An 11,651-nucleotide genomic window follows, 5' to 3' on the forward strand; every position below is an offset into this window, starting at 1 on the left:
CCATGCCCAGTACGGACTGAAGTGCCTGTACTGGTGAAGGGGCTTTGCAGAGTTTCAGAGGCGTTGTGCCATCGCCGTCTTTCCTGTGGGGCGGGAATTCCGAGCGTGGGCTCCAAGGTGGTGGCAGGGAACCCGGGAACGAGGGTAGGAAGACACGTCACAGCTTTATTTTTTATGCATCTCTTGAGTAAAACTTAACCTCAGAAAACATGTACCATGGAAGCAACGATCCATCATGGTATTTGTGGACTCTGTGATTCTGTCACAGATCTCTTCACCACTTCAGAGTTGGCGGTACAGCACGGGTTAGGTCCTACTTAATGTGTTAATAAGCACACACAAATTTGTTTAATATTCTGATAACTATATCCATATCACCCATTTCTTCTGTGAACTTTTAGGTGCTACTTTATGTGTTAGTTTTAAATGAAAAGCATGGAAAACATGAAAAACCAGGAAAGACCTGAGAAATTGTCACAGAATCAAGGAGACGAGGGAGGCACGATGCCTCAATGTCACGGATAGACCCCAAACTGGATCTCTGAACAGAAAGAAGACAATAATGGGAACACTGGAGAAATCCAAGTGAAAGTCTGAAATTTGGTCAATGATGGTTTCTTAGTGTTGACAAGTGTACCACGGAAATGTAAAGTGGTAACAGCGGGAAAACCAGATGAGTGTTACTTGAGAACGCTCCGTACATCTGATTTTACAGTGAGAGTCACGGTGTTGGGCCAGCTGCCTGCCCCTAGAGATCTGTGGGGTGGGACTTCTGTGTCACCTCAAGGCCATCACTGTCACAACTCTGAGGCAATTGGAGACCAAGCCAAAGATCGGGAGAAATTTTCCAGAGAAATAAAATAATTTGCAGCGTATTCCAGTGGGAAAGGCATGGCCGTGGGTTCACTTTGTCCTCTGTGGCTAGGAACTGTTCTGGGCTTCCTCTTCCCCTTTGAGAGTAAAGCCATCGATAAAGGCCTTATCAGGGTCCATGCGAGGACTAAAGATCACGTGCCCACCAGGTGGCCCTTCTGTTGGTTTTAGCTGGTGTGCTGTCGTGCATTTTACATGCCAGGCACCACGCTAAACACTTTTCATAAACTACCTAATTTAGTCTTCATAATACCTGTATCACACAACCATTTCATTCCGAGAGTGAGAGGCTCAGTGACCTCAGTAGCCAAGAACGCTTAAGCTGGACTAAATCTCAGGTCCGTGCTAACTGCGGTACATGGTGTTCCTTTATCTTCTCTCAGGGCTAAGCCTTTCCTAAGGCTGGATGGACCTGGTGACCGGGTGCTTTTTGCTTTCTCTGACTCCTGAACCCCTCTGTGTTTGTTTTGCGCGTACATCCACATCCAGATGCTCTCCGCATGTCTGTTTCCCGTCATGGTTGGCTTGTCTGGACTTAAGATTACTCCACTGGAAAATGAGGGTGTTGGGCGGTCCTCAGGAGTGTCCGGCATGGAAGGCCTATCCTGCATTCTGTGAATTTTAACGGCTTATTCCAGCTGTTTAATAGGGGTGACTATTGGATCACTGAAGCCACAATTTTTCTAATTCGTATTGGATAAAGTCTGCATTCCTGGGTCATTCTCCCAAATTCTAGAGAGAGGAGAAAGAAAAGAGCTCTGAGATTAGTGACCTCCTAACACCATGGCAATGAAAAACAACCCAAAAACCGCCAGAGACCACTGTGACATTTATCTGTTCCCTAATTGGGATTTTACTGAGGGATTACTCTAAAGGACGTGGGAGTAATTTTATTTTTTTGTTCCTTTCCGTGATTAGGGCGGAGGCACCACGCGTCACCGTGTAGTTGCCAGTTATTTCAAATTGAAGTCTTTTGGAGGGGGGAAAAAAGGTAGTTACCGCTGTTAAGTAGCTGGGCAGGTGAATTCAGCCAAAAATGGTTACGAGGTAATGAGCCCTATTTCCAAAATTGACATGCGCGTGCACATTGTCTCAAAGTGAGAAAAGTGAGAGCAGCACTGGTACACTTTGTTTACTTAAGTGGGGCACCTGTTGAACCCATGATTTGCTCTCTTGTTTTCCAGTTTTTCCCCTACATCCTGCTCCTGGTTGCCATCCTCCTGTACCTGCCCTCCCTGTTCTGGCGTTTTGCAGCAGCTCCTCATCTTTGCTCAGATTTGAAGTTTATCATGGAAGAACTTGACAAAGTATACAACCGCTCCATTAAAGCCGCAAAGAGCGTGTGTGATCAGGACATGAGAGACGGTGCTGGCCCAGTTCTGGGTGTTAATGAGAACACAGGACAAAGGTAAGTCAGGCTCCGGCTTGTTTCTCGTCAGGCTTTGGGGTGTGAGGTCTCAGCCCTTCTCCTGCCCGTCTGGGCTTAGGGTTCGCACTGTACTAGATGGGGGGCGGTCATCCACCTACAGACAGCCTGTGGGAGCCTGGAAGGCCCACTTCCCCCGAATCTCACCCCCACCTGCCTGCCTCCGCACCTGTCCTCACATCAGGGGGCTTTCCCGTTTTGCGGGCAATGCCGCCGTCTCGTGGTCTGGAAGGCAGATGTAGGTAGGGTAACAGGTTAAGGCGCTACATACTTGCTTGCTTTGACCTGCTCCTCAGTGGAGAAGCACAGAGGATTATGGGGCTGCTGAGCTTGGAGAACCGGGGTGAGAAAAATGGGCAATGAGTAGGCAGTGCATTGCCTGTTGCACAGTCTTCTCTGGTTCTTGTCATCAACAATGGTGATCGTATTTATAGCTAATATTCCTGATACCACATTGAGCTCTCCTAGTACATTAGCTCATTTAACCCTCAGAATGTCATTACAACTAACTGCATTTATTTACTGCCCCCCCCTTTTCCCCAGATAAAAACATTCTCCCATAGCTACCAGTGGGAGAGCTGGGACCTGACCCTGGTCTGTCCGTCTGGAGCCTGACCCCCCCTTGCCCTAGGAGCTGGCTGCCTCCTGCCCCTCCCCTGTAGGAGGCGTGCATGTTCTGGTTGGGCTGGAAAGTCTTCTTTATTCTGCACACTTGAGAAAACTGTAGTGTTTTTTTTTGTTTGTTTGTTTTTTTTTTAAAGTAGTAGAATCAGTCAACATTTAGCATTTACTGAGTGCCAGGCACTTTAAGGATTTACAATTATAACTCATTTAATGAACCAGACCTTTAAAACGTTAAGGGGGAGAGCATTTTATTGTTTCTTTTCTTTTTTTTTTTTTTAAACAGGATTTTATTCCCTGATACCCCAGCGAAGTTATAGGTAAAGTAGGGAGGGAGGAAAGGTGTTTGAGATTTTTAGTGTGATATTGCTCTGTGTGTACGTCTTTAACATTTGATCTTCGTAAGGGTTGAAGTTTTTATTCCCCCCCCCCCTTAGTTTGTGGGAGATCTCTGAAAGCCACTTCAAGTACCCAATTGTGGAGCAGTACTTGAAGACGAAGAAACACTGTAACAATTTGATCGTCAAGTACGTCAGCTGCCGGTTGCTGACCCTCAGCATAATACTGTTAGCGTGCATCTACCTGGGCTATTACTTCAGCCTCTCCTCCCTCTCAGATGAGTTTGTCTGCAGCATCAAGTCGGGGATCCTGAGAAATGACACCACCATCCCCGATCGGTTTCAGTGCAAGCTCGTCGCCGTCGGCATCTTCCAGCTGCTCAGCTTTATCAACCTCATGGTGTACATCCTGTTGGCTCCCGTGGTTGTCTACACGCTCTGTGTTCCGTCCCGACAGAAGACGGACATTCTCAAAGTGTACGAAATCCTGCCCACTTTCGAAGTCCTGCGTTTCAAGTCTGAAGGGTACAACGACCTGAGTCTCTACAATCTTTTCCTGGAGGAGAACATAAGTGAGCTCAAGTCCTACAAGTGTCTGAAGGTGCTGGAGAACATCAAAAGCAGCAGCCAGGGTGTCGACCCAATGCTTCTCCTCACGAACCTTGGCCTGATCAAGATGGACGTTGTCGACGGCAGAGGACCCGAGACTGTGGAGATGATGGCACAGGAGGAGGAGGACCCGACAGCAGAGCTCAAAGGTAGGGTTAGCTCTCAGGGTAGAGGCTGAGGAAGCCCACGGAACACCCAGGTGGCCGGCCTCCGCGAACCGTCCCGTCTTTACCCCGGCCGGCGTCCCTAAACCATTCTCCTGTGTGGTCTTAGGTGAGACCCCTCCCCTACTGGGTGATGGAGGGAGAGAACTGGTGCTGCCTCAGATCTCCACAGGAAGGTGTGCCTCCTCCAGACCGTTCTCTCCTCCTTTTCCTCCTCACGCTGTCTCCTGTGCTGCCTCTTGCTCAGGCATTCCTGCTTGCTGTCATGCTCGCTCATGCTTGTCCCGTTCTGCTGCTTCTGTCCCTGCACCTCTGAGCCTCTTGCCTGTTGTTCTCCACCTCCTTTCAAAGAGACTGAAAGTTCACTGATTTAGTTGTGGCGCTGACCTAGCTTCACTGTGCTCTGAAATTTGGCTCAGAAGCAAAAGCCGGTAAGGCAAAGAACGCTGAGATTTCTAGAAGGGAAAGTAATTCCTGCTGTGGCTTCCTGCTGTGTGACTTCTGCCATCAATATTTGTTTTCCATTTTGACAGATTTGAATGCACCCAGTGAAACTAAAGTAAGCAATGGAGGGAAGGATGCTCGGCAGAGACTTCTGGATTCTTCTTGCTGAAGGTTTTTTCCTTTCAACTTGAGATCTGTGACTTCTGTGAGGTGGGATTTGTAACGGCTGAAGCACTCGGTCGGGTTTCCAGCTGGTTTGCAGCCAGTGCTTCTTGGTAGAGACACTGAGCGTGTCTTATCGAGTCCCTGATGAAAATTACGGTCAACAGAATGGTGTGGAAGTAAGGTTCATGGACTTCCAACGAGAGGCACCATGGAGATAAGTGAACCACAGCAAGTGTTGATGTGTAAGTCCTCATCGAATGGAAAGTGGAAAGGCTCATCAAAGAGTCATAGCCCTTTGAGTGCCTCAGAGGGACACCTTTCTGTGGAGATAGTGCAGTGAGACTCAGAGCTACCAGCAATGACTTTGGGAGGCCTTATTTTTAATTTGTTTTAGGAAAAAATAATAAACATGTCAGGATACAATTTTAATCTGAGTCTCCTCTGTGTTAATAACTGTTGGACAAGAGAAACATCCACCGACCCACAGGCAGTCCTGCTCCCGGTGGTGTCCTAACCTGGGGACGGTGCTGGTGTCTCTTCACACTGCTGCTTGTCACCCTGGCTAACTGAAATCGCTGACCATGGTTTGTCGCACTCTGCTGGGAAGGGCTGCGGGCCCATGCACTGCTCTGACGGGAGACTTGGTGAACGAGATGCGTGCAAAGGATACTTCCTTGTGACTTCTGTACAGGAAAAGAATGCCGCTAAAAGGGCGCCGTGGGGAAATCTGCACATGCACAGCAACTCAGTTTTCCAAGGGGTTTTCTGCAGGTAACCCTCTGCTGTCAAAAGAATCGAAACAGGATGTTACTTAAACGAGCGGAACACAGAATGCTTAAAACGAGGGGCATTTTGCTTATTACGATCAGAACATATAAATGACATCTGCCATATGGCGTGCTTGGAGCCAGAACAACTTAGCGGTTTGTTTTATTTACACTGGAGCATATCTTTTAAAAATTCATTTTAATTTAGAAGTGTATGGTATCAAATTTGAGGCCATTTGGGAAGGACGTTCTGGTTTTGATGGAGAATTATAGACTACATGTTAAAAACGGGTATATAACACCCAAGCATTATTTCATAAACATTTAAGTCCGATTCAGAATATGTAAAAAAAAACTTTTCCCTTTCTAACCATGTAAGTGGGTCCTATGTTTACATTTTATACAAAATTCTTTAAAACTGTATCTATGGATCTCCCTGTGTTTGTTCTTAGGAAGTTAACACATTTCTAAAGTAAGTAATCCTCAGGAACCTAAAGTTTACGTTTTACTCTTAGCGATAGTTGTTTAATATAATTACTGTTTTTTGAAAAACAAAAGTTACATAAGCTGAGAATATTCTGAGAATATTCTAGTCTCTCTCCAGAGTATTCACAGAAGTGGATTTTACCTGTGCCTCTGTGATGGTTTCTGAGATGGAAAGCTAATAATAAGTATTAAGGATGCAATCAGTGCTTTAAATTATTCTTATTACATGATATTTATTACCATTGAGTTACAGTGTGATTTAGAAATGGTAGTCACCTAAATATCCCATTTTCCCTCATTTTTATATCACTGTGTGTGTGTGTTCACTGTTCACAGTTCTCCTCACTGGTTTCTTTTTATACTCGGAAAAGATTTCTGAGAGGTATTTTTCTATCATATACTTCCCCCGCCCCCACAAAAGCTTCATCTTCTCTATAGGCTGCCCCTTATTTGTATTTTGAAGAAGTAAAAGTGGATCCATTATCTTAGGAAAACAGCAGCTCCGTAAGCCCTGGCACACGTAATCCTTTCATCAGGATTATGGTTGGAGTCCTTGACCTCTGTTCCTTTTTGCCGTTCCTACCTGCTGAGCTCCAGTGGGGTCTGCGATGTCCCAGGCTAGTCCTGCTAGTCACTGATGGTGTGGCTGTGATGAATAAGGCACAGCTTTGAGGAGTTCACAGTCTAGTCAGAGGCCACAAAGGCAGAGGCAGGTACAAAAAAAGAGCAGCCACAATAAAGGCCCTTCCAGAAAACTTCCAGCAAACGCTCTGTGTTCTGGGTGGATGCCATATTGTTTTCCTCTCTGCCGTAGCCTCTGTAGCCGGTGGTTTTAAGAATCTGGTTGCAGTTTTTCCCAGAGCTTCTTTAGCCACAAGTACTCCAGTCTGAAGCTTGGACAAAATGATAAGATAGCAATTTTGAGTAGTAGGAGCTCCACTGGCCTTTTGCACCTTACCTTGCGGGGGAGGGCAAGCCTGTGGCGGACATGGAGTTGCCCGTGAACGACAGTCGTGGAGCTAAGGGGCTGATGTGGATGCCCGGTCATACATTCTGGCTTGGGAAAAAGTGTTATCAAGAAAGTTAACTCGTTCATCTCCTGTGAGTTGCTGGCTTACAGGACTACTTTTGAGGGTCCCATTTTCTGAGGGTAAGAGTCATTTAAAAGGGGACAGACCGATCCTAAATGAGTACCCCAGGGTCACTGACTTTGTTTCCGGCTCACGTCTTCCTAGTAAAGCACCAGCTGGGCCTCGAACGGATCATTCTGAAAGCAGTATCCAGCCACGTGTTTGCTTTTACCACACAGAAGGCAGAGACTTCCCATCTTAAGACGGGAATGTAGACATTCTTAAGCCTCCAGGAAGTTACAGACCCCTTGCCAATACTTTTAAAGCTACGAACCCTTTCCTCTGGGATGCACACAACACTAAATACACCTTCAGGGGCCATCGTCGTCCACGAAGCTGTGCTCTTGTGGCTGGAGACCAAGGCGCACGGCACAGAACGGAGGCCCCTTTGCCCACGTGGAAAGCTGCTGCGTGTTTACTTAGTGAAATCGTGTCTGCGCACTCTTCAGCATGCTCTACCTTTTGAGGAATGGATTTCATTTTGTAGAGTCAGGCTGAAAAAGTCAACTAAGAGAGTGCGTGTGGCTGGCAGTGGCCCGGAACGACCCCTGTCCAGCTTCTCTAGAGTGTGGGTGAGGGTGAGCACAGCCCTTGTCAAATGCTTTGTCCTCCTTTGTAGATGTGCTGTGAAAATGCTAGAACTTCCAGCTGTGCGGCAGGGCTTGCTGCACGTCTGTGTTTCGCTCGTAGAAGCTACCTGTTCACTGAGCATCCTCTCCTATCCAACATTGAGCGGAGGTGGGCTGGGGGTGCTGCCGGCCTCCGTCCTGTGACAGGGAGTTCTGCTCCTGGGGGTGGATTGCCGCATGCGTTTTAAACTGTGTTCGCGTTGGTTTATTTTGCTTATTGTCAGTCCCAGTTGATAGAATATCTACAATGATGGGAGTTGTTATCTAGTGCTGTATCACAGGCTCCTACCACAGCAACTGGCTGGAGTGTAATGGACATTGTGTAAATATTTGGTGAACACATGAACACACTGTTAGGAGAAGTCCTAGTTTGTTGGCAACTGTGTTGATTTAAAAGGCAAACCGTCCTCGGCAGGAGACGAGAGGGGAGACTCAGCCTCACGGTGGAGAGAGGAATATTTCTGTAAATGACTAGGGCTCTACATGTAAGTAATGACAGTCCTTGGCTTTTTACTGTGACGTTGTGACCACTTTCCAAGTTCAGTACAAGTTCAGTGTTGCCTTGCAGTGATGAAAAAAATTTTTTTTTTGAAATTGAAGTTTTAAAGCCCCTGATCTCTGTTATTTCCCAGACCGACCTCTTGAAAAGGAACATTGATTGAAATGCGCAATTGCCAGTAATTAGGGGTTCTTCTGAGGGCGTGGAGATGAAGGGGCTCCTTCTGGGCGATCGTTGGCTGTTTGGTCCTGTTATTCACAAGTGATGTGAAACCTTTAAAAAAGATTGGCAAAGATGATATTGTGTCATTTGTGGAACATAATAGATGTTAATTCGTGATTGCTTTGTTCAGCCTGCTGGAAATGAAATGTATTGTTTCAGCGTTCTCTCTTTAGCTGTAAAAATACTCTGTCACTGAAAGCATGTGTTTGATCCGTGATTGTTCTTCAAGTTCTTGAAAGTGACAAGAGTTTCTAATGCTTTGAGTGCTCTCCCCTGCCCACCAGAGGAGGAAAGTCCTTGTAGAATTCGACAGTGTCACCAGTGTTCCCTACAAAGGATGAAGCCATCAATTCCTGTTTACAAGTTGGAGTTTTTTAAAAGCACCATAATTACAGCCTAATGGGGTTGTGTAAAGCGGTGCTCTAGGTGTAATTCACATTCTTTTCAACGACCAAACATCTCCAGAACTTTTAAAGAGAGACACGCATGCTCTTTTTGCTGTATCATTTGGTAAGAACGATCACTTTCTGTTCCACAAGGATCAAAGGATGACAGCGTATCATGGTTAGAAAACGGTCCTTAAAAAAAGCACAAGAACCTGGAAACTCTCCAGTTTGGTGGCTATCACTGTTACATTTTTGTATTTCCACGTAAGCCGCCTGTCCAAGTTCTGCCTTCTGATCCAGCCGGCCTCCCTTTAGGGAGGGATGAAAGGTGGAAAATCAAGGCTGCTGTGTAGGGAAGGGTGAAGCACTGTTTTGGTTCTGCACTGTTATGCCCACCTAAATAAAACTACTCTCAGCAGTGAAAAATGTGTCTTCCTGCTTCTTGCCTTCTCTTCAAGGAAGACGGGCCCTGAAATGCGTGGGGAGGCCCATATTCCTCTCTGCTGGACACATGAGATTCACTAGGTACTCTCCACAAGCCGGCTGGCAGCAACCGAAGAAGAAAGTCCTCGATTAAGGGCCCACGGATCCTGCAATTTCCACAGCAGAAATCACATGCACTCTGTTGCCTAGAATCGAGTCCCAGGTCCTGCCCACTAAGGGGGAGGAGATTGTACAGGCGTAATCACTGGGGAGAATCATAGGGCCATCTTGGGAGGTTCTCCTAAATCCCAGCCCCTCTGTCTCTGAGCTTGCTATACAACCTCGACATCTGTCTGAGGCCTCCCTCCATTCCCAGAGCTATCTTCGAGCCTCTGACCCCCCTCTTTCCTGAATTTCTCTTACAGTCTTTCCCTAAGCATTTTCTACATTCCTCTCAAGACTGTTGAGAATACAAATCCGGTCATGCCAGCCCTCCCCACCTCACCCCCACCATTTTAAATCCCTTGAGAGTCTTCACGGATTTGGGGATAAAGAACACACTTCTGCTTCTTCAGGCTCATCTCTACCACCGTCCCTCCCGTCTCAGATGCAGCCTCAAGTCCTGCTCCTTAAAGGACCCTCTTCTTCCTCAGGCGCTCTTCCCTGTCCCCACCCCCTCTTCCCTTCTGTTCAAAAGTCAGCTCTGTGTCAGTGGGAACACCAAATGGTGCAGCCACTATGGAAAACAGTATGTCAGGTCCTCAAAAAATTAAGCATAGAATTACCATCTGATCCAGCCAGCAACCCCACTTCCGGACCCGTAGTAGCTCAGGCTGCCATAACAAAACCCCAGAGGCTGGTGGCTTACACAACAGAATTACTATCTTATGAGAAGGGACCCTCTTTCTGGAGGCTAGACATCCAAGGTGGAGGTTCCAGCCAATTCAGTGTCTGGTGAGAACTCTTCCTGGCTCGCACACAGCTGCCTTCTTGCCACGTCCACACGTGCCTTTCCTTGGTGTATGTGGTGATTGGGGTGGAGCTGGGGTGAGGGTGGGGACATATGTCTCTTTTCTAAGGCTACTAGTCCTATGGTGTTAGGACCCCACCCTTATGAGCTCATAATTATCTCCTCAGGACCTTATCTCCAAATACAGTAGCATTGGGGGGCTAGGGTTTCAACATATGAATGGGTGGGGGCGGGAGCAGAGGGAGAAGAACTATCCAGTCTGTGCACTAACATGTTAAGGTGACAACAGGGTCTTTGTCATGTCTGTGTGGAAATTAGGAAACCTTGATTTTTATAACCAAACTAGATCTTGTGACATGCAATTATAACCTTGAGAGAGCTGCCTGTAGGCAGGTATATTCCTTCCCCTTTTTGCACATGATCCCTTGTGAGCTAACAAGCTTTGGAGTTCTTCAGAGCAATCTGGAAAACTGCCTGCTGGGCTATACAGTCCTCGGTAAGACAAGGAACAAAAAGCCCTTACTAACCTACTTTGAGGTTGACTTTTTTTTCAGTCAGCAAGTCCAAAGCAGGGTATATAACTCAGAGAACTGAAATTTGGGTCTTTTTTGAGAGAGAGTGAGAGCACAAACAGTAGAGGGAGTAGGGAGAGAGAATCTTACACAGGCGCCAGATTCAGCACACAGCCCAACTCAGTGCTTGATCTCATGACCCTGAGATGATGATCTGAACCCAAGCCAAGAGATGCTTAACTGACTGAGCCACCAAGGTGCCCCTGAAATTGGGCTCTTGAAGAACTATTTGTACATCTGTGTTACAGCACCATTATTCACAATAGCCAAAATATGGAAGCAACCAAAATGTCCATCGGTGGATGAACCGATAATGGAATCATTTATATACAGACCCTCCTTAAAAAAGGAAGCAATTTCTGATACATGGTGCAACATGGATGAACCTTGAAGACATCATACTCAGTGAAACGAGTCGATCACAAAAAGACAACCTCATAGGATTCTACTTCTATGCATTACCTAGAGCAGTGAGATTCACAGAAATAGAGTAGAATGGGGTTTTCCAGGGGCTGGGGAGAGGGGACAAGAGAGTGTTGTTTAAAGGCTACAGAGTTCAGTTTTGCAAAATGGAAAGAGTTCCAGAGACTGGAGAGTGGTTATACAACAAGGGGAATGTACTTATCACTACTGAAATGTACACGTAAGAGTGGTTAAGGTGTTAAGTGTTATGTTACGTGCATTTTACCGCAGTAAGAAAAATGCTCCAGCATCCACTGCAGGCATCCCTCTGTTACCCCCCACTCCTCTTAAACCGCACCGCTCCCCCTGCTGAGCTCAGATCACACATTTTGGCTTAGTGCAAGGCAGGACTGCCTGTCTCCCACTGTTGGAACAGTGCCTTCCTGTCCCTGATTCCTGGCACCTGGCCCGCAGCCTAGGAATTTTTCATACCCTCATATCCCCCATGATGTCTCCTGGGAATGC

The 11,651-nt window shown here is 46.7% G+C and overlaps 1 protein-coding gene and 1 long non-coding RNA gene across 2 annotated transcripts in view; one reads left to right on the top strand and one right to left on the bottom strand.

Moving 5' to 3' along the window:
* PANX1 (pannexin 1) overlaps nucleotides 1-5,298 on the top strand; it is a 45,802-nt gene extending 40,504 nt beyond the window's left edge. Inside the window, exons 3-5 of the mRNA XM_049653774.1 lie at nucleotides 2,058-2,281; nucleotides 3,358-4,016; nucleotides 4,565-5,298. Of these exons, the coding sequence (XP_049509731.1) occupies nucleotides 2,058-2,281; nucleotides 3,358-4,016; nucleotides 4,565-4,644 (963 nt within the window). The 3' untranslated portion in view covers nucleotides 4,645-5,298. The remainder of the gene's footprint in view (nucleotides 1-2,057; nucleotides 2,282-3,357; nucleotides 4,017-4,564) is intronic.
* Nucleotides 5,064-10,234, bottom strand: LOC125938541 (uncharacterized). The gene is made up of 3 exons (XR_007462731.1): nucleotides 9,968-10,234; nucleotides 6,477-9,349; nucleotides 5,064-5,422 (listed from the first exon to the last, which is right to left on the bottom strand). It is a non-coding gene; the product is annotated as an uncharacterized LOC125938541 (long non-coding RNA).
* Between the last annotated feature and the right edge of the window lie 1,417 nt (nucleotides 10,235-11,651).

Source organism: Panthera uncia, chromosome D1, assembly GCF_023721935.1.
Source record: "Panthera uncia isolate 11264 chromosome D1, Puncia_PCG_1.0, whole genome shotgun sequence".
NCBI classification, from domain to species: Eukaryota; Metazoa; Chordata; class Mammalia; order Carnivora; family Felidae; genus Panthera; species Panthera uncia.